We start from the raw sequence: 22355 nt of genomic DNA on the forward strand, positions 1-22355 counted from the left end.
TTATTACAATAGCTAGGACTCCCAGTCCACTCTCTCCAAGTAACATTACACAAAAAAAAATTTGTCTGCTCAACCTGAGTTTCATCTGGTTTTCACTGCTTTCTGCAAGGGGACTAAACGTTTTGTGACTAGAAGTCTTCATGAGGAAAGCAAAAGGTTACTTTCATTCTGGGTTGTCAGGCATTCCCAATGACCATTGGTATTTTAGGTGACAATTTGCAGGCAAAGTCACTGAAATTTCTACATACCATTAGAGAAGTCACTAGAGAAAAGAGGAAGCTACTACAGTAACTTCATCTGAACAAATTCAGCCTGCCTGAAAGCAGTAGCAAAGGTTATTAACTACTTCAACCTATACTGCTGGATGAAAAAGCATTTCCTTAAGATTTACGAATGGCTTTGATACCTGTGTGTTATTTTTCTCTGAACTCAGACTACCATAGAATGCTTTGTACAAGATCAATTTTAGAAATTTAAGACACATTACCTTTGAGAAGTCCACTATTACAGAATCAAAACACAGTTATCAGCCTAGATTTATGGTTTTAGGATAAACAAGAACTTCAAATACATACTTCAGGAAGTTGGTGTGACATTTTTTCTGTTCTTCAGTATCTTAAATATAAACATCTCTCTGAATATGGATGCTTCTCTAAAAAGCCCAGCATTAAAAATTACAGTACACAGCTAAGTAATTTTAACATATATTCTGCAAAGAAAAAAATTAACCTCTCCTTCTTCCAGATTTGCTTAACTATCTATTTGTACTTGTATTCTCAATAAACCAAAAAGCTATGCAAAGAATGATTCTGCAAATTAATCCTCAAGGCAAGGCAAAAGAAGAGCAAAAGAAATCATTTCATCTTTGACTTGCTTTATTTAATCACGACAACAGCTAACATAGAGTTAACAATGCTGAACATGCTGTTCATTATGCAGGAAGCATATTTAATTTTAATCATTTTCTAACTACTGCTACTCAGAGACAATATAGGATTTCTGTATTTGAAGGGTAGAGCATTTATTAACTCAAGCTCGTCTCAAGTATGGCACAATCAGAATGTTCTGAACAGCTGGTTAGGAAGATAGCCAAGATGCAAGAAAGATGTCTGAGCCTCCTTTTCAAGGGCAGCCAACTCCTGTACTGTAGGTGCCAGAATATCCACATGGCCTTTATACAGTCCACCTGCCAAAAGAGACCCAACCTAAATGGTGTGTTCAAAGCCATTTTTCAGCAGAGCTAATACTGCTCAACCACAGTCATTCAGAAAGTTAAAGTAACTTTGTTAACTTGTTAAAAAAAAAAAGCACGAACAAAAAACCAGGCTTACAACACACCTTGGTCACTTGCAACCCGTAAGACTGCATGTAGCAAATGCAGAAGACAAATAACTAGCAGATTTTTTTTAATCTATCATTCTGTAGTTACACAGCAGACAACCGAGAAACTGCGCACTGCACACAAGGTAACTCAAGAGTAGTTCATTGCTTACCACCCAGAGCTCTTTTCTGCCCGTACGTAACTTTCCCATCAAAATCATCTACTGGTACTTTTATGTCTGGTTCAACTTGGGCAATAGTGCAGTTTAAGTGTTCTTCAATCTCCCCTAGCAACTAGAAAAAAAAAAAAAAAAGTCTTAAAGTACTCTTATGGTCCAAGACTTCAGTTAGACCAGTGTTCTAAACAGTCCCATTCAAGTAGTTTCAACAGGACCTCTACACAGAAATGTGGTTGCAGATACCAAAGACTAACACCTTCTTTACTCAGATGGACTATACAAGTTCATTTCCAATCTCAGTGTATTTTTACCCTACCAAGAAACATTTACATACTACCCTACTTATGTGAGTGGGGCTACTTTATAATAGAGCTCACAGTCCAAGCTTATTTTACCACAGATGATATATCATTCATCCTTCTTTAATGTAGAAAGAAGGTAAGTACTGTGATTTTAACAAGCATTCATACTTGGTATACAAATCCCACTGACAATGTACTTAAGTGACACACTATTTCCAGGTTAGAGGAACAACAGTTTAAATTACTTAGTTTTCCAACAAACCATCTAAACAAAAATGCATAACTAACATCCTGTAACTCTTAACAGCATTTGATTAGGAAGGTTATAGAGAAGCTGAAAATAAGACTCCAAACAGAACTGGCTAGGATCTATAAGCTTTCATAATTAAATAACTTATAGAAGGTATAGCTTGCAGAGTTTTCTAATGTCTTCTTCAAATGGCATCAAAGTTATAAACACCCCGACACTAGCTTTGTACTTCATCTACACAGCTAAAACAAAAGTTATATCCCACAGTCTTTCAGAGGAATTAGAACATTCTCGTTAAGCAAAATGCTTACCTGCATCTCATTGTACCATATGGTACAACCACCTTCTTCCTTCAGTCTAGTATTATAACACCCTTTTCCACGACTACTGCATACGTGATACCAAACCTAGAAATAAAGAAAAACAACTTCCAAAATTTGTGAAAGTTTAGTACATTCATTTTGATTAATTATAGCATGAAAAAGAGTTCAGGTATCTATTTAAATTCCCTTTCAATTAAACAAGAACGAACAAGCAGTTTTCCAATGCAGGATATTGAAGTCAGGCATCAGCTGTGGATAGAACTTCAGTCAATAACATCTGTTCAATTTTGCTTTGGAGCATAATTACCTTTTCTTTCTCTTTTGCCACAAGGGAGATTGCCAAACCCATCCTGAAATATTAGGGGAGAAGGGAGAGAGAAAAATATATTTCAGTATCTACTGCCAACTTATGAAACAAGCAAAAAAAAAAACCCAATAAAAAAATCAAGAAAACATGGCAACTAATCTGAACACATACATACCTCTCAGCTCTGCCTACTCTCCCAATTCGATGAACATAGTTCTGTTTTTCATCAGGGAGTGTGACGTTAATAACTGTAAGATACATGCAATTCACAGAATACAAAATTCTTTAAAAAACATACCTAAAATAAATATGATCTTCATTGTTACAGTTCCTCTCCCTACCCCATATACATACTTTCTGTTCTATTACACCAGTTACAGTTGTCACTACCTGGAATACCTAGACTTGAGGCTTCCATTATAAAACTGCTTTCTCCATTATTACTTTTTGACAAGAGTGGAAAAACAAAGAATCCTCAGCAATGCAGAATATCATCAGGTATTTGAGAAGGTATGGTGAACAATCAAATTAAAAGTTGCCTAGTTCAAGCCTTCAATGACTACATCTTTTTAAAATGAAGCTCTAAGTTATATACCTGCTTTAGCTAGTTTTCAGGACTGCAAATGTATTGAAGCCATATGCAATTCAATAGCTTAGTTTAGAGGTTACATCTTACCATATGGAACACCATGAATATCAATTCCTCTAGCAGCAACATCTGTGCAGATCAAGAAACGGACATCTCCTCTCTATGAAAACATAGTTGTAAAGAAGTGTTGTGCTAAATAAACCAAACAAAATCCCAGACAATGTAACAGTAGTCCTTCATATCACTTGAAGTGTCTCTACATTTAAGAGCATTTCAAATAAAGCCCTTCCACCGTGCATCAGTGCTTTTTGAATGTGAATAGCTCCGTCAATTTACATCCCTATTTCTTTCCCCAATAGCATAAGCCAAGTATAAATCAATTAATGGCTTAATCAAAACCAAACTAATATTAGAATTTTTTTGTTTAATATTTAAGGACCAAAGGCTTTAAAAAAGCCTATATAACCTCTTAGAGCTTAAATGTAGGTTTTATTTAAAAGTAAGACCACCCATCCTCTCAATGAAAAGTAACAGAGATCATATTGAATGACAGTATAGATTTCCACCTACAGAAACTGTGCCTCACAGAATTTTAGGAAGTGGGTCAGAGCACTTGAATGCAATTTAATTTAAATGGAGAACTAGCAACACATTAATATATGATTTCAGATATTGGGAAGTGAGGGAACAGCCTTCAAGAATCTGCTACATCACCTTAAATCTTTCCAGGTTTTGCTTTCTTTCTTGAGGTTTTCTGTCACCATGCAAACATACACACGAGAACTGATGTCCCTTCCTATCAGGGCCTGAAAGAGTTGCTATGCATTAATAACATCATATGCAACTTATGACACACCACCATACAGAACTGGCATAAAAGTACATTTTGTGGGCAAAAGTCTTGACTCAGGGGAATTTCACTTAATTTATTACTGATTAACATAAACTTCTAATTACTGATACAGGCATTGGGGAAAAACAAGAGAAACAATTTAACAAAGACCTTTCCCTCCCCTTCCCCAGAGAAGGTCTGTGCAGGCATGTTTCCTCACTCCTTCCTAGTCTAAACTTCCCTGTTTCTCCAAACATGCGGCTTCATCTTTCTCCTCACACGTCACCTTTCAGTGTTCCCCTGTGTTCTCTCACATTTCTCCTTCCATGTTTCCTTATGCGTGTACTTTTGTACACACACACACACATTTTTTCCCATGTCTCCTGCCCCTAATAACTATCACTTTTTCTTATATATGTTTCAGCAGAGGCATCACATACTCTTCTCATTGGTTCAAACTTTGGCGCATGACGGGTTGCTTCCAGCCATTTCAGAGCTGTTTCGAACGCGGTACAGGGCAGTTCATGGCTGCCTCCTGCAAAGAGCACCCCTGCAGCTCCCTGCTACCAAACCCTGACTTTTATGTCTAGTGGGTATGTTAAAAAAAAACAAACTTAAGCACAATTTTATTTGTGTGATGTCCAAATACTGGCAACCTCTATCATACAATTTTGGCTTTGAAATAAACAGGAAAGTGAGCGGAATAAGATTTTCATGAAAAATATTACCTCCACCTTGTTGGATGAAGTACTGCTCCATATTATCACAATCTATTTTAGTCCTGCAGAAAATAATGGCTTGGTCCATCTTGTGTTCTTTGATTGCCCGAACAGTGTATTCTCCTTTTAGAATTTTAATAGCTTCAGACCACATTTCTAAGTAAAAGTAAAGAAGTTATTTCACTCAAATAGTTTAAAAATATGAAGAGCCTTTGAACAGCATACATCTAAAGCTTTCTCTAGCCTTTCAGTAGACAGTTAAGCTTCTAGTAGCAGAGCAAGTGAGCTAGACCTTCAGTTTTTTCTTCCCTCTTCCATGTTCTTCTGCTCCAACGTAACATAATACAGAAAGAACAAAACTACTCAGGAGTTTCAGGTTACTTACACACACCAACAAACAATGATTCTTTATATACTTGCAAAATATATACCTTCCTCCCCTCCCCAATTACAGAAACACATTTCTCTTCAGAACTACAAAAACATAGAAATAGAAATTTCTAGGAACATGACTCAAGGCTGATATCTACTATAACTTAGCTTTACTTCCTAATATTTACGAAGGATTATTTCACAAGCTATTACTTAACTAGTGTTGCTGATTACCTGGAGTGTTAGCACCAGGTCGTGTATTGTCTTTTGCATGTACTTCATCAGTCTAGAAAAACACAAACAAATAAACCCCCTCAGTCATTAGTCCCTACTACAGAGGAAATGCTAATTACAAGTTAATGGAAATAAGTAAGAAATTAAAGTTTTCAAAGTAATCTTGGCATTCTATTCTCCCACCAGACAAGCTAATCTACCTTTACATGAAGAAAAGTCTTGAGTGTAAGCACACAAGACTTGTTCAGAAAAAAGGACAATAAAAATATTTATGTAGGCACTGGATAGAAACCACTTTTGAAAAAAGTGATGAAGTAAAAAAAAAACCCAAGCCACCAAACCTGAAAACAGCATACTATAAACTAAACATGGCTAAATCTTTTTCCCTATGCCAGGCTGAATCAGAGATAAACCCAAGAGAAATAAATTCATGCTAAGACTTAGTGAAAAGGCTCTAACAGATCTAACAAAGGGAGGAGGTTCTAGAGATAACAAGGGGCTAAGAAAACCTATTGACATAAGAGTTACTGAGAACTAAATACAGTCCCAAGTTATTCAAAACTTGAAAACTAAAGACTCCAACAACCACCACCTTCTCACATGAATTGGTGTCAGGTTAATGTAGAATTTAAACTAGAGCCTCAGAAGTAGCCTGAGATGACATCCATTCCTCTAAAAATTGCTTGTCTCACATAAGTCAGACAAAACTACTTTACAGAATGATCTATTTTGGAAGATTTACCTCCTCCTGATCAGTCAGAAGAGACAAGTACTAACTACAGTTAGGCCACAGACCATTAGCTGTGAAGTGAGTGAAAAAGCAGTGTAGTGCCACTGTTCTCTAGTACATAACAGAATGTTACTGTATCGAGATCTTCCTCAATCATATTTGTAAGAGGGACCTGTTCAGAAACAGTGTTACAACATCACCAATATCATGATGCTGACTATCATGGAACAAACCATTTTGGATGTACTAAGCTGTTTCAATAGCTGGCAAAGATCCTACAACATCAAGCCCCAATTCTGAAGGTTATGTAAGTAAGCATAGGTAAACAATCTTAATTTTCACTTACAGACCACTTACTCTGATATGATTCTTGCCGAGCCTTTCCCAGAGTTTGTCAGCTTTTGGATTTACAGGCACAACTACATGGTGTACAGTTTCAGGGACAGAATCTTCTCCTTTCAAATCAACCCAGGTGGGAAAATGCATGATCTTTTCAGATAGTTTTTTCACATCAAAAGAATGTAGTGTTGCAGAGCACACAATCACCTGAGAAGGAAAAAAGCCATATGGATACCACTGAAGACCAGGTTCTCCCAGCAAAAAAGGTCAGAGTAGAACTGGAAGAATGATATGTAGTTGAATAGCATAATACAGCACAACAGAGAGTCCCTGACTGTCTTTCCTCAAAGGAACTACTCAGTTGATGAAAGTCAAGACACAAAGTAAGTTACTTAATTATCCTCTTACAAAAACCCAATCATTTAAGAGGAAGAAAGCAGAATTACTGAGAGCTGATGAATCGAGATTATTAGAGCATCAGAAATCATAATGTATGTAGGCACTCAGTTTTCAGATATGTTTATATCCAAATAACTCAAATACTACTAAACACTGGGCTTAAAGATCTAGGATACTGAAAATACATACTCACAGGCAACTACTGAACCCAATGAACAAATGTTAGTTTTGAACAAGAGGTACAACAAACTCCACTTCCAAGAAGCATGCTCCATGCCATCTAGGAGTCAACAACTGAAAGCAGCACACACCACAGAAAACCACCCCAAACAAACCAAACCCCATCCACCCCCAAACTACAAACAAATTTTATACCTGAAGTCTCTTTCCATCTGAAGTTATCTGAGGAATTTGACTGTGGATCCTGTTTATGAAATCTGAATAACCTTGGAGGAGAAGGCCATCCTACATGGGAATAAAATAAAAGAAATCAAGCTGCACTTCTAATGTCCCAGTCTGTACACTTGAGCTGAATAAGCAATAACTTGCAGTCTCAGAAGTTCTCTCTTAATTAGCTGACAGGTCAATGCCTGGCTGGGATATTATTACTAAGGAGGAAAAAAAAAGTAAAAACTTGATGTATTTAGAAGTACAGCTGCTGTACTTCACAAGAAATTGAACATCTGTCTCAGCAGCTTTTCCTAGCTAATACCCCAAGGCATTCCGTCTTTGTGAATATTCAGTTGTACTATAACAGATCAGAGAGGGGCACTCATTTCACAGCATACCGACTACTGCATTCACAGGCTTCAAAACCTGCTGGGTAATCAAATATGCTTATCTTGTCTTTGTCCTTTCAAGTTCCCTGTACAGTTACAGGAACAGACTTCACTACCTTGTGAATACAGCCTGAAATATATTTCTCTATCAGAAAAAAAAAAAAAAAACAGCTTTGTCAGAGAGGCTACAAGGGGAAAAAATATCTAGGTTACTATGGTTACAAACAACAAAAAGATCAACCTGGAATAGCCTATAGGTAGCTAATTGTTGTTTCACTGAAGTACCAAGTAACACAGAATAATGATGTTTCACTGGCTCTTTTAGGAAATGTCATATTGCATTTAAGAACAGAACTTAAGTATCACTTAGTTCTCTACGTACAGCTTCATCCAGAACCAGGAATCTAACTTGAGATAAATTAAGCTTTCCTGTTGAGACCAAGTCATCCAGTCTTCCAGGAGTTCCAACGACAATATCCACCTATAAAATACATAAGAGTATGAATTGATCCCGTCACTAGAGACATTACCAGCTTTGTCTAAATTTGAGACAATTACTAGTATGATGCCCTATTTTCTATTAATTATAATTATCCAAATCCTAATTTAGGTTGGAGAGATCTCTTGAGGTCATCTAGTCTGCACTACTACGATCACACGCAAATCAAGGACAATTTCCAAGTTGGTTTAGGCAGTTGTCCAAGAAAATTTTCAGTATCTTCAAGGAGAGATCCCACAACCTCTCTGTTCAACCTGCATTTTGATTCTACGGCTATTCATTAGCAGAATCTGTGTTAGGCAGGAAGTGTTTTCTTAATTTTGGGAAGTGTTGTGGTCCTGCTCCCTTCTCCCCTCCCCTGCCCCCCAAGCTGTGTAACTTTGTTATCTGACGCCAACAAACAGATTTGTTTTCAAATGGGGATAAATTTAACTTTCCTCACTGTGAAAATATACATATCAAGTCTATCAACTACAGAAATAACTCAAGATTTTGCCAGATGGAAGGGTTCACCATCATGAATTTAGCATTCACATGAAAGTCTAGCATCTTCCAGTTCAAGCCTGCTTTGGAGAAAATTTCCGTTTTGGCAGCTAGAATCACTGAAAAAAAACCTTATCAATAGTGATGTGGTCTCCTTCCCAAAAGTGAGTCTTGAATTAAAAAGTGACTATGCTATCCCTACAGCACGACTGCTGAAGCTAGACTGGTTCTTTCTATGTAGGACTTGTTTATGGTACAGGTTGACCCTGATAATTGCAGATCAGTTTTATTCACATAAACGTGAAGCATAAGTTAAGAGGAAAACTGTCTCTGTCTTGGTAGTGAAGGTCAAATGGCAAAAATGACACCTTTCTTTTAAAATTTTCAGAAGCACTCGGGCTTCAACAGAATTTGAAGTACTTAAGCATCTGTATTGGCAATTGCCATGGAAGTAAGGCAATAAATGCCAGACCAGCGCAACATGAGCTTACTATCAACTGCACAATTTGGTTTTTATCAGGTTTACAGGAGTTACAAACAGCACCGTTATTATTCTCTAGCAACATCATGAATTATTCAGAACCCAAACTATAAAATTATATGAACAAAACCACAACTTACTCCTTGTTCCAGTACAGAGAGTTGATCTCTTGCAGCAACCCCACCAATAATCAGCAGTTCCCTAAAATTACATCAACATATTTTGACATTTGCTAATTTATTACATTCAGAAGATATAGTAAACATCTGGCAGAAGACTGATTCTTTTATTAGTTGATGATTAGCAGCTCTGAAAGTAATTTTAATAGGAGAAAAATTAATTTTAAAATTCATCCCTTCATATATAGTATACCGTGTTTTAATTGAAGTGAAATTTTTGTTACTTATTTTTAAAATATTTGTTTACTTTATTGCTGTTGTATGAAGTACAGCAGCACCATAATCAATTTAATCTTAAAAAAGAATCTGCTCCTTAAAAATCTCAAACATGTTAGTTTAATAAGTTTCCTGTGTTCTTGGAAGCTAGAAATGCAAATAACAGTAAACTAAATGAATCTTAGAACACAGCTTGCCTTTCCTCATTGCTACTCCCCTGCAATTCTAGTAAAAGCACTCTTACAAACTGACTGCAGTTTAGAATATGGAGACACTTGTTTATGTTTCATAAGGGCAGCCAAAAGAGGAACAGCTTTAGCAACTTGTAGACTATTCATTCTTCAGAATTGCATCCCCATGCCAATCACTGCAATATTTGTCCTGCAAGCACACTAACATAAACAGAGCAAATCTTGTATAAAACTACTTGTTGGAGATGAAAAACAAACAAAATGAGGGCAGGAGGAGGTGGAGGGCACAGGAAGATATTCAGAAAAGAAGGGCTGTAAGCAGAAGATACGCTTTTCCTGATTAAATACATTAAGTATCATACACCTTTGATAAACTACAGAAAAAAAGAAACAGATTTGTCAAACCAGAAAGAAATTGTCCATGGATAGAACACATCAAAAAAACCCTAACTGGTCTAATTGTAGCTGAAAAGTCAGAAGGTCGGTTAGCAGCAGATATTGCTGAGGCCATTATAAGTAGCACCGCAGATTAAGGTCCACTTCGCGACAAAGCGGAACATCCCCCTCCATCCCCCCCATGAAGTCATGTCCATGGACAAAACCATAAATACAACTAACAGATGCACTGTTACCTTAACTTGGGATTATCGACATATTTTTTGAACTGCTTCACATTGTTCAAAGTTTGTTCTGCCAGCTCTCTTGATGGTTCTACAATCAATGCTTTTGGAGCATTTGGAAGGTTCTGTGTTTGAACCACTTGTGCATTTCCTAAGTGAAAAAAAGTATGCCATTAACACAAACTATATTCCTGTCTTGGAATTTTTTACTGGAAATAAACTTGGGATTTTCTACTGCTAATCTAAACTCACACGATTCTAAATGCTTCATTAAAGGGTGATGTTATTGTTCACTCAATTATGAATAGCTTCCGATTACTATTCGGAGACTGCAAGTGAACCTTGCTGTGATAGTGGGTATACTGACCATGCAGCATCATTAATTTTATTGCAGAGCTTAAACACACACACATTTTTAAGATGACACTGTTGAGTAACTTAGCTGAACTTCTTTATCTGACGCATTTCTAAATTCAAAATACTAGACTATTTGTGGCTTAAGATGAAGAAAATTTGGAATACTCAAAAAAAGCATTAATATTGCTACCAGTAAGATCATAGTAAGACCTTGAATACAGCAGTAATTAAAGTGATGAAGAGATGCTCTGTAACACAACCTGAATACGCAACCAGGAAAAGTTTAAAAATCAAACCTACCTGAGTGTTGTGATTTTACAACACTACCATCGGGAGCCTTGCAGAGACCAATATAGCCATCTTTTGGTGGAAACTTGAAATCTTCTTCACCAAAATTGAATTTCAATTCAGCATTCTAGATTTCAACAAAGTTGTGTCATACAGACAGATTCAAAAGACCACATAAAATGAGAATTCTGTAATTAAGTTCCCCATGAGGAACCACCTAGATGAGGAGGAGGGGAATGTGTTGTTTTCTCCCACCTTACACACATTCCCCTTCCCCAAGTCACCTAAAACCTGCCAGACGTTTTGTGTGCTGTTCTAGCTCTTAAAACTTTTTTATTCTACATCAAAATATTCCCACATTTACAGATACATAGAAACCTTTTTTGAATTTTTATGTTTTATTCATTTGCAATGACAAACCACAGTTAAAAAACAAACCCCAAACCACATTTTTTTTTTGGACTTGTACATTTCTCTGGCCACCAAAACTTTTTGCTAAAACCTTTACTTGGTAAGAGATCATCCCAAAGAGACTACCTCCAGAAAGACATACTACTACACTACTGTAATGTTACAGCTGAGAATAAACAAAACAGGAATTTTGGCACTTTACAGTTACTTGCTTGTATCTGTTGAATCATAGTATATAGAAGCTTAATACAGGCAAGATAGCACTGGTACTAGGAATTAGTTATCCATGCTATTCTACCCTTATATTCAAGTTTAAGTATTTAAACATTTGATATTTAACTTGAACGGTACTTGTCAAAGCTAACACTGTGGTGACCTCCAGTAGCGAAACGCTAGTAGACCACAGGAAACAGAGTATACAAGCACAACTACAGTAACCGTAGGTGGCTATGTAAATTTTATGTATAAGTAGTTAGTTACTAAAACTAGAACATTTTTCATGATCTTGCATGTCTGTGATATTCCTAAGTTACCTTCAGTACACAAGCTGCAAAGAGCGCTTGGTTCCTTACATGCGGCGGGATTTCAAACGCAAGGCCAAGGTCCTTCCCTGAAAGCAGGGTTAGTTCAGTCAGACTCCGCATGGGTGTGCGCTCCTCTCCCTGTCCCTCCCCCAATACAGGCATCCCAATAAAACTCCAAAGGGAATAAAACTTACCATTTTTGGAAAATTTTATTTGTCCTTTATCTATGTCTAGATAGCATCCAATTGTATCATGCATAGTGAATTCCTGTAACAAAACATGTTTGTGAAGCAAAGAGATTTTAGTGTCCAGCATATTAAGAAAACTTAGTGCTTATATTCTGTCGACTTCTACAGTTTTCCCACTTCTCCCTACTAAACCCCAACTTGAGAGAAGCAAGTTCAAGTTATTCCAATAATACAATATATAAATAGTATGCATATTTTTATTTGATTACAAATCTTCCATATGCTGCCCATTTTATCTTAGATATTTAAACATTTATTGCTGCTTTAAATTTACTTTAAAACCAAACACTATGACACACTTAAGTCATTTACCTGGAAGTATCCTGCATTATGGAAAAGTAAACTAATCATGCATTTATTAACAAATGTAAATCTGAGTTTAGAGCACCAAACACGGTAACAGAAACCTGTATTTTGATTATTTAAAAAGACTAACTTTTGCAGGAGGTACTAGAGGCATGTTATATATACATTAAGATAGCAGTTCTGACGGCAACCCCAACTCAATAGCCAGAAATAGAGCATGAGTAACTACATCTTATTAGCACTTAAGTATGTGTTTTGACATATTAGAGAGTTGTGTGATTACTTCTATTTTAACTACTAGCAAACAGGATACGATGCTCTAACTTAAGACATTCACCAAGGCATACAGACAGGTTGGTGTTGTTCAAACTAAAGACTGAAATAAGCCAAGAAATAAATCCAAGAGCTCAGTTAACCTCTAACCTGTAACACAGAAGGTTTATCTTCTATTAAATAAGTATCAATATTTTTGCAGTCTAGCTACAATCGTAAGTCTCAAGCTGGTAACTGCTTTTGTTAAATCTGTTAATATGCTTTAATCCAAAAAAAAAAAAATCACAGAATCACCTAGGTTGGAAAGGACCTTGAAGATCATCTAGTCCAACTGCTAACCTAGCACTGACAGTTCCCAACTACACCATATCCCTAAATGCTTCAATGTTTCACGGTACTTTTGTCAGGTGACCTCTGCTTAAAAGTTAGCACTATTACGGAAGACAGTTGATTGTTACAGCACAGAACCAACATGCAAAACTTTTAATAATGTTTCTAACAATAAGCAATTTAAGCTTACCTCACCATAGCTGTCAAATTGCTTGTTGTGAGATTTCTTACCAGTGCCACCAAAGCCAAAGCCAAATTTATCAGTGCCTAAAGACAAGATAAAGTAAAGCTTTCTATCTTTTGGCTGACAGGTTACCTTTTTTCCTCTTTGCATTGGTGACTGAAACCTCTAACACTACCATGTAAAAAAATAATACAGTGCTAACTAAAGACTTCTAGCTTTGATATATGTTGAATTAGTATTTTTGTATCAGTACATTTATTGATTTTACTAGTCTCCAGTCATCTTTACAAAAAACTGAAATAAAAGGGAAAAAAGCCACAAGAGACAAGAAACATTGTTGCCACCTAAGCAGATTTCCTGTTACAAGAAGAACAACATTTGTACAAAAAAATTTTGAACTCCCCAATATTGCTATCCTTCCCAAGGAGCTCATTCTCTGCGAGATTAGAACAGGACTCCAGCCCCTCCATGTGAATATGAAAACTGTCTATGGAATTCTTCTTTTGTAGGAAACTCACCCAGATCTAATGAAGCCTGCATAGTTGACCAACCAACTCTGCACAAGCCTTGGTCATGACAGGAAACTTCATAGTAGTATTTCCCTTTAAACAGAAAGAAAAGATCTAAAACACCTAAATTTCAATTTCATCACAGTTCAATTTGACTACTTCCAAGACCATGCAAGTCTAACATTTCCACCTCTGCTTCAAAGTGTCATAAAATCCCCTACTGCGTTAGTGTGAAAAGGTTCTGTAGGTACCTATGTATGTAACTATGAAACAGATTATCAGAGAACAGCAGGCTAAAGAGAATAAGTACATGCTCGCAGATAGTGTGTGAAAGGCTGCAAAGGAGTGATAAGCCAGAGAGACCAGTGGTTCTACTAAATCCACAAGAACTGATAATAAACTCAGAAGAGCAGGGATCTACCAAATCAGTACAAGACCACCCGTACGTGCTAGCATCAACAACTGGTTTAACTGTTTAACTTGAACCACATCCAACTGGCTGCTACATACAGACAGACTACAGGATTATCTGTACACCTGATGATATAAGACTATTTGAGGACCTTTCTGAAGACCCACCTAGAACCAGTGGAGTATCAGTATGACTCTGCTTCCAAGAAAAGAGTTGAGGTTGGCCTCTCAACTGTTGCTCCAACCACATAATAATGAAACATGTGCATGAATGTGCGTGTGTGAAGCGTGCGAGGAAAGAACAGAAAGAACTATGTGAGTAGTTACGTCCTATTAATAAACACCATCATAAAAGATGTTCTAATAAACATTAGTTATGATTTTGTCTCCTCTGACTCAATCCCCTATCAGGGAAAAAGTAACTTACAACACAAGGAGAGCAGAACAGAGGTATTTGTCATTTCAGTCTTCAGCTAGCAGTAAAGTGAGTAATGGTACATATGTTCAGATGGATAATAAGTTTTAAACGCAACCACCCACATTAACAATGAGTGACAAGTGGGCATTTCAGCCGAAACTTCTAGAAGAGTGTCCAAAATACATAATTTTATATCTACCTTTAGTCACGCCTCTAGTTGCTCTGCATCCATGCCATTCTTTTACCTCCCTGCTCTGACAACACAAACCATCTGATCCAATTGCTGAAAATGACAAGACAGTTTTAGTTAAAGAAATTGGTCCTCTAAGTGCTTTGAAAGAAATATTCATGCATGCTTTCTTCCAGTTTATTCTTTTTTTCACCAAGCAAACATTTAAGCAAATATTCTGTCAACTCACCAAAAGCTGATCCTCTATCATATGGGTTCATTTGCCATTTATTGAGTACTGTTTGAAAGACAGCAACAGAAAAAGCATTAAACCAGCAAGGTAAGCCTGGAAAACTCAAATTAGAAGTTCACACTGGCTCTACAACGTTTGGCATAATTTTCTGGGGGGACAGCTTTGTTCCAATGCAATTCATACAGGGTCAAAATGAAGACCTAGAACTTGAAGGAGGGACACAGATGCATAATGCCAAGGAATTCTATCAAAATTTTAGATTATTCTATTAAAGGGAGCACAGATTAAGCTACTTACAACTGAAAACAATGAAGACACTTATAAAGTAAGCCAGAGTTCCACATAATCACAATCAAATTCAGCTAGAAAATATCCAAAACTACATTAGGAGCAATAAATTTGAAATATATTTGCTATTTCTGTTCCAAGTTTATATTAAGGTATTTTTCAGGGTATTAGTTAAAATGTAATTGCAGAAGAGCTAAGATACACACACATAAAATTTCTGTCTTCATTTTTCATATCCCAGTAACATGCTGCAATAAAGTCTGGAGGTTCCACGAAGAACAAAGATTATTTTTGTAAAACTAGATAGCATTTCAATTAGGATTACTGAGTGTATTTACATTACATTCAAAAAAATCCTCCTTGAAATAAAGTTGATTGTACTGTCACGGCTGTAGTAGTAGCTACAATGAAGCTGAAAGATGAGAACTTCTGTAACATCTTCAGAATGCTGTTTGTGCAGCTACTGTGACTTACATAAATCTCAGTCTATAAATACTACAGACTGGATATGGTTACTACCTTTCAGGTTGCAAGCTTATTTAAACAGATGTATAATAGACCCTCAAATACTGTGAGGATATTTTCATGGTTACAATCCATTTTATATCTGTGGGTTCTGGCTCTGTGCATTTCCTGTTCAGTTCAATGTTTACTAGTTCAAATCTGCAGCAACTCGAGATGTTGTTATTCAGCTTCCAAATCTAGCTAGGTGCCAAAAGGAATGCAACAACTTCATTCAGCACAGCAGAATTTGAAGACACACTACAGTGATACCCCAGCCACACAAAAATAAGTTTGAGCCTAGAAGCTTTCTGCTCAAGCTTTCTGCTCAAGCTCACTTAAGAGGCCCAAACCAACCTTGGGGTGTCACTGCTGATGTCTCATCTATCCCTGCAACTGGAAGATTTCTTTTTAACTCCTTTTTAAAGTTGGACACTACTACCATATCACATCTTGCAAGGCACTAAGCTAGTATGGCTTTCAGAAGAACCCTGAAGTCTGTGCTGTGATCAGCCAGCCTTAAGCTGAAGACAATGAGCATTACTAAGAGACCACAGTCAAATACACCCTAGTTCTTTCCATGACTCCACCAGTAAATTTATATTCACTGTTTTATAAAATCTGGGGTGATGACAGTCTATTTACATTATCCTAAATTAAGGAAAAAAAAAAACTTATCTAATGGCAAGTTAGGTTAACTTTACCTTGGGAGGTGATGGAATCGATATGAATTAAGCATTCCAAACTTGAGGAGTGTGACAAAAAAAAAAAAAAAAAAAAATCAACTTACCTGCCCCACCGGTTTTAATAGTTGCTTTCCCTTTCTTGCCTTCCATCTGGTCCTTCAGTGTTTCATAAACAATCTGGATGACTGGAATGCTAAAAGCCTGAGATGGAAAGCTTTTTTCATTCCACATTTTATACAGGTATTTCCAAATACACAGTCACCCTAGTTTTCAGGTGCAATACCCGGGCCAGAAGCGCTTTAAAACACACCTACACATGTTTTTAAATAATAACACTGTTTAAATACATATGCAAACTACCTGTTCTCTCTGTATATACACATACAAACACACAGCCCACCTCTCACCACTTAAAGACTTTTACTTTTCACTAATTTAAATTTGATTACTTACACCAGTTTTTCCACTCCCTGTTTCAGCAGCCTATGGGAAGAAAAATTTAAGAGTTTAAGCACAGTTGCAACTTACACTGTAAGAACTATTCTATAGCTCTATTTTAATAAACTCAGCTTACTTTTACTTCTGCATAATACAGAAAATCTTAGAGAGTAATGTCATTGCTTCACACAAATCAGATGTGAATACAAATACAGAAAACCTTTACAGCAGGCTTCAAAAAAATAAAACCCAAAAGCTCCCAGACTCTACCAGAAAAACTGTCTATGTATGTCAGATTTCTGGAGGCGCTACAGAAGATCACAGGAAGCATTACTTTGGTTGCAAGATCTGCAGAAGACATGATGAACAAGGCATACTAATCTGGTATCTTCAAGGTTATTGATACTGAAGCATTTGTTTAGGCAGTATCAGTTATGTTCCATGCAGATCATTGTCAGGTATTTATGACAAAAGGGAGAGTAGATGAAATCAGATAGCTCTCGTTCATACGGCAGTGCCTGTCAAACAGTCAAAAAATAAAGCCTAATAAGAATGAACCCCATCTCCAAGAACAGTTGGAAACACACCAGGAACTCAAAGATGTTTTTAGCCAAAGAATATACTGTCTATTGAATGACAGGAGACCTAATCTAACTATGGTTCCTCCTGGAAAGAAGGGAATTGACAGAACAAACAACAATTAAAAGAAATAGGCTTTCTAGGAATAGGGCTATCCTGCATACATACCATAAGTACATCACCACCTCCCAGAATCAGTGGGATGGATTCTGCTTGGATATCCGTAGGAAGACTACAGGAAAGAACACATTAATACAAATAGATGTTATCAGTAGAAAAGAGAACTTTTGTTTCTATAGGAACTCATAAAAACCACGGTCATCTGCGAGATGGGAAATAGCAGGTAAAGGTTATTCTTTCTTGCTAGCAGCTATGGAAGTGAAAAAGATTCCATTTACAAGGAGAGCTTGGAACAGGAAGTGTACATTAACAGGAAGTGACTAGTGGATGCAGTGGATTCAGCTGCACCCTGCCAAGAGGGCTACATCTTACATCACTATGCTAAACTATAAAAGAAACAGATTAATCACATATTCCCCGTTTTCCTTTCTTCAAACAAGTTTTACTTTTAAAGCAACTTACACAGCCCTCATATAAAAGATTCCTATTCAAAACTGGAAGAGAAAGTAAAGATAACTAAAGGTAACCAGCATTCTCAATCACAGCTAACTAATACCATACATATGAGAAAAAAAACCTACATACCCTAAGATTGTCCATACTGATAACATTCTAAATGACAATTCAAAACTAGCTCTGAGGTCCAATAATTTTAGGCAAACAAGTAACTAAAACCAGGAAGAATAACTTTTGTAGAAGACTAACACAGAGGCATCAACTCTGAAGAACACAAATTCAGATCATAGTCTGGAAAACATTTACTAAACTATCATCAGTTATGTGACAGTATTCCATCCAATAATGCCTCAGTCCATAATTAACAAGCCAGAATCACAGAGGCAGAAGCACAGTGGCTTCTATCAAACAAATGACACCGAAGTATAAGCAGTCATGCTTTGTTTGTCCAAGTTTAAACGTTACCACTCCAGTCACAATGTGTTCTTCAGTCATTCACACTAAAAAAGTGCATGAAATGCAATGACGGTTAAAGGAAAACACATATCTGCTTTGCTTTAATGAGACAAATGTATTTTAAGCAGCATGTAGATTTTACCAGGCCCAAACGCATTCCTACTTACAGCCAGTCCATCTCCTCCACTGCTTGAGCTATCTCTGGCATAACGCCCATTTCTGTAAGACAAGACAAGCAATGTTATTTACCTCAACATAGCCCCAAAGATTTCAAAGTGTGAACACTTTCAACTACAGACAAGAAAAAAACAAGCATTATTTTTGGCAACAGTGCATGCACCCTTCTCTATTGAACTCATGTGATAGATCAAAAACATTCTCCATCCCCCACGTATAGCTCTGACAATTGTCCCCACCTAGAGCAGGGAAAGTCGGGCATACACTAGGCATAGGGGCAGGTGCAGACATAACAGCAAAGCAAATACACCAGGAACTGAGTACCATTTCAAGGGCAAGGTATGTATCTTTGCACATTTAAGGAAACTGCCTATTCAAACAACAGGAAGACTTTGTTAACCACAAATATCCGGACTCTCTACAGTTGAGATCCAAACAGTTTTCGAAAAAAGAAAAAATTCCTACATCATATAAGGACTCAAATTTGAGATGCCTAAGTTTCTGTTCACCAAATCTTGCCTTAGACACTTACAGCATGTATATTAACTAGACAATGTTTTGATTTTCATACACTTACTAATCACAGCCAGCTTCGAAAGGTTTTTTCCTTATATACCCCTTCTGGCAAACTTGTATCAAGGTCTGATGGTTGTATGTCAGATATTAATTAAATATGAAACCACATAATAACATTTGTATGTTGATAAACAAATTATCTTCATTTAGGAAAAAAACACCAAACCTGCAGGTATTCAATAAGGGCAAGAAGAAAGCAGATCTTAACCAACCCAAACAATGGTATCATACCATCAAAATAACAATTTAAGTGCTGTTTATCTTTTCAGGTGCATAGGGTTACTCTAAATCGATTTCTTTAAGTATAAATATGCACCTTCCTAAAGGGAGCTTTTAAGTGCTAGCCTTCACATTGTCACATGCTAGGTTTTGCATCTACCACACACATGTACACACAGACAGCTGGGCTGACATATATGGATGTACACAGCCAAAAGTTATTCTTCCGTTTGCTATAATACATACGCTGTAAGAAACATGTTTTATTTGTAACATGATTTCAGAAAGCTTTAATACTTTCAAGTGTTAGCCTGTACTCCTACAAAATTAACAATCCACATAAGCAAAAAGCTTCTTCCATAGCAATAAAAACAGCTATTGATAGTAAGTTATACAAATTCCCTATTTTTTTCGTTTTTAATACACTTCTATTTCACAGTTTAATTCAATATGTAGTACTTGGTTTTAATCAAACAATAGCACTACGACACTTTCCTGAACTACAACCAAATTAATTCTGCTAGCATGCAAACTCATCTCTAGATCTATGGAAAAAGCTTTAACATTTTCCCTCATGACTAGATATAACGAATTCAGTTAAAAGAAACAAATAAAAACCTCATATATATTAAAACTTTACAGTACCCTAACACTGATTGGTCACCTATGTGTGCATCTATGTGCACGGAAGGGGGGGGGGGGGGGGGGGGGGGATGCAAATAGCGATGCTTCCTCCCTCAGCAGTAAGTTTTCTGATTACAGTTTACACAAATATTTCAAACCATGTAACAGCACAGAGCTACTCCTATAAAAATCACTTATTATCCACTGCAATACACAGAACAGTTACGATGAGCCCCCTGTTACCAAAACCAGCCAGCCTGAGGAACAAGTCCTGCTTAGAAGTCGGACTTGTGCATACCACACATGCACTGAAACCAGCAAACCCATCTGGACACCCCCTTCCGAAGGCCTGCAAAAGCCCAAGGGCCCCGGACGGGCACCCCCGTCCACACAGGCCTCTCGACCCTTAAGCCTGCTACGTGGCAAGCCCCGTACCCCTGGGGCCCGCAGCGAGGGCAGGCCCGGGGCGCTGCGTACGGCGCGGACAGGACCCGTCCGCCGCAGGGAGACCGGGAGCCGCCACCCCTGCAAGGCGCCGGCAGGCCCCGAGGCGAGAGGCTGTCCGGGCGCTCTGCTGCCGGCGGCCCAGCCGACCGCCCTCCCTGCCCCAGCACCGCGTACCCGAGAACGCCGCCATCTTCGCACCACGAACGCCGCCGAAGGCCGCGGCCGGCAGCAGAGCGCAAGCGCCCACCCGTCCGCGGCGTTAGGGCGCCGGTGGGAAACAGGAGGCGCCGCCCCGCGCGTTCCGGGGCCGTCCCCGGCCGTTTATGCACCCTTCTGTTACCCTGAACAACAGGCCGTGTTCAGAGTTGGTTAAACTGCTTGTGCGTGCTACTTGCACGAGAGGCCTTGTTCAAGAGTTGCTTAAACTTTACGTGTTTGCTACCCGTGGGAAAGAATGTATTGTTTATCGGGAGTTGTAGGCCGCAAAACCGTTTCTTATCGCACATTACAGACCCCACAAATACTTCTCACCGCACCCAAGGCCACATAGGACATATTATTGTCCATTCAAGTGTTTCTCATCAAATACAAGGACAAATTGGACGCACCAGATAGGTCAGTCTGTTCTTCAAAGCGTCAACAATAATTACTAAGGAACTTCTAATCGTGAGCTACCATCCTTGAAGAAGAGAAGCATCCTGGAATGTGGAAGCTTGTTAAACTGCTTTGTGTAAATCAGCTTAAGACCCTTGCCTGAATACAGACCCTTGCCCTTTGAACTTGTGCAGAAAATTAAAAACCCACTGTCCATTACTAACCAATGAGGGATAGAAGCTATAAGCAACTAACCAATAATCATTATAGAAAATAGGTGATCACGTAGTTTGGAGTGTATAACTACTTCCAAGTTTCTTTGTGTGGTGTGCTTGATTTGCAGATGCTTTCCACCTAGCACCCTGTGCAGAGTAAAGCAGTATCTCCTCTCTAATTTCTGGTTTCAAGAGTCTTTATTTCAGGTAACACTTCAGGCACAAGGATGCAGGCTCAGATGTGGCCCTGCAGCTAATACACCCAGGGCAAAATCGAAGGAGGAATTATTTTTGTTCTCTTTATGGATTTTTAGGGTACACTCAGGTCAACTGCTCATGATTTTATCACTTTTCTGAAAGCTCAGCCTATTTTTTTCCCATGCAAATCAAAGCTCGAGTATGTCTGCAGTGCCAGGTCTCGTAGCTGTAGTTTCATACAGACAGTAAAGTCACGAGAACAGATAGTCTAGTTAGTTAACACCTGGGACAACATGTTTTAAACACAAAGCCTGTGTCTACAGTGAGAATCTGCTTTACATTTGTGTACAACACTGTCACCTTTTCATTGGTGTGATTCACAATTACATAGTTTTCTACAATAAACATGTTTGGCAGAAAATATTCAGAGGTTTATGTGAATAAAAGTATCTTCACACATAGATAACACACCAACTTATTTTTTTAGATATATGTTAATGGGGATACATTCTTCTCCAGTTTTTACATAAGTTTCCCCAAATTCTGCACAATCTTTTTCTAGGATAACTGCTAGTGACGTTAAAGGCAAGAATCTCTGAGGTGTTATTATGAAAATAAAATTAGATTGAAATGAAAAAATGCAGCTTCTACACTTACACCACAAATCAATGGTGCATTTGTCTGCTAAGTGGAAGGCATGGCATAAAATATTACCTACTGTTTTCCATTGTGAAACCCAACTTTAGTATTTTCTAAG

The 22355-nt window shown here is 37.7% G+C and overlaps 1 protein-coding gene across 1 annotated transcript; it reads right to left on the bottom strand.

Moving 5' to 3' along the window:
• Positions 1-857: 857 nt before the first annotated feature.
• Positions 858-20850, bottom strand: DDX1 (DEAD-box helicase 1). The gene is made up of 26 exons (XM_074861546.1): positions 20766-20850; positions 18716-18767; positions 17685-17748; positions 16953-16982; positions 16604-16700; positions 15022-15069; positions 14802-14885; positions 13783-13866; positions 13271-13347; positions 12118-12190; positions 11933-12009; positions 11001-11115; positions 10356-10494; positions 9278-9338; positions 8057-8155; positions 7271-7360; positions 6515-6703; positions 5428-5479; positions 4831-4977; positions 3985-4076; positions 3358-3430; positions 2857-2929; positions 2682-2724; positions 2363-2458; positions 1494-1614; positions 858-1186 (listed from the first exon to the last, which is right to left on the bottom strand). Exons 1-26 carry the CDS (start codon positions 20779-20781, stop codon positions 1056-1058), a joined length of 2223 nt encoding a protein of 740 aa, XP_074717647.1. The 5' UTR covers positions 20782-20850; the 3' UTR covers positions 858-1055.
• Between the last annotated feature and the right edge of the window lie 1505 nt (positions 20851-22355).

This window comes from Strix uralensis, chromosome 3 (assembly GCF_047716275.1).
Source record: "Strix uralensis isolate ZFMK-TIS-50842 chromosome 3, bStrUra1, whole genome shotgun sequence".
NCBI lineage: Eukaryota > Metazoa > Chordata > Aves > Strigiformes > Strigidae > Strix > Strix uralensis.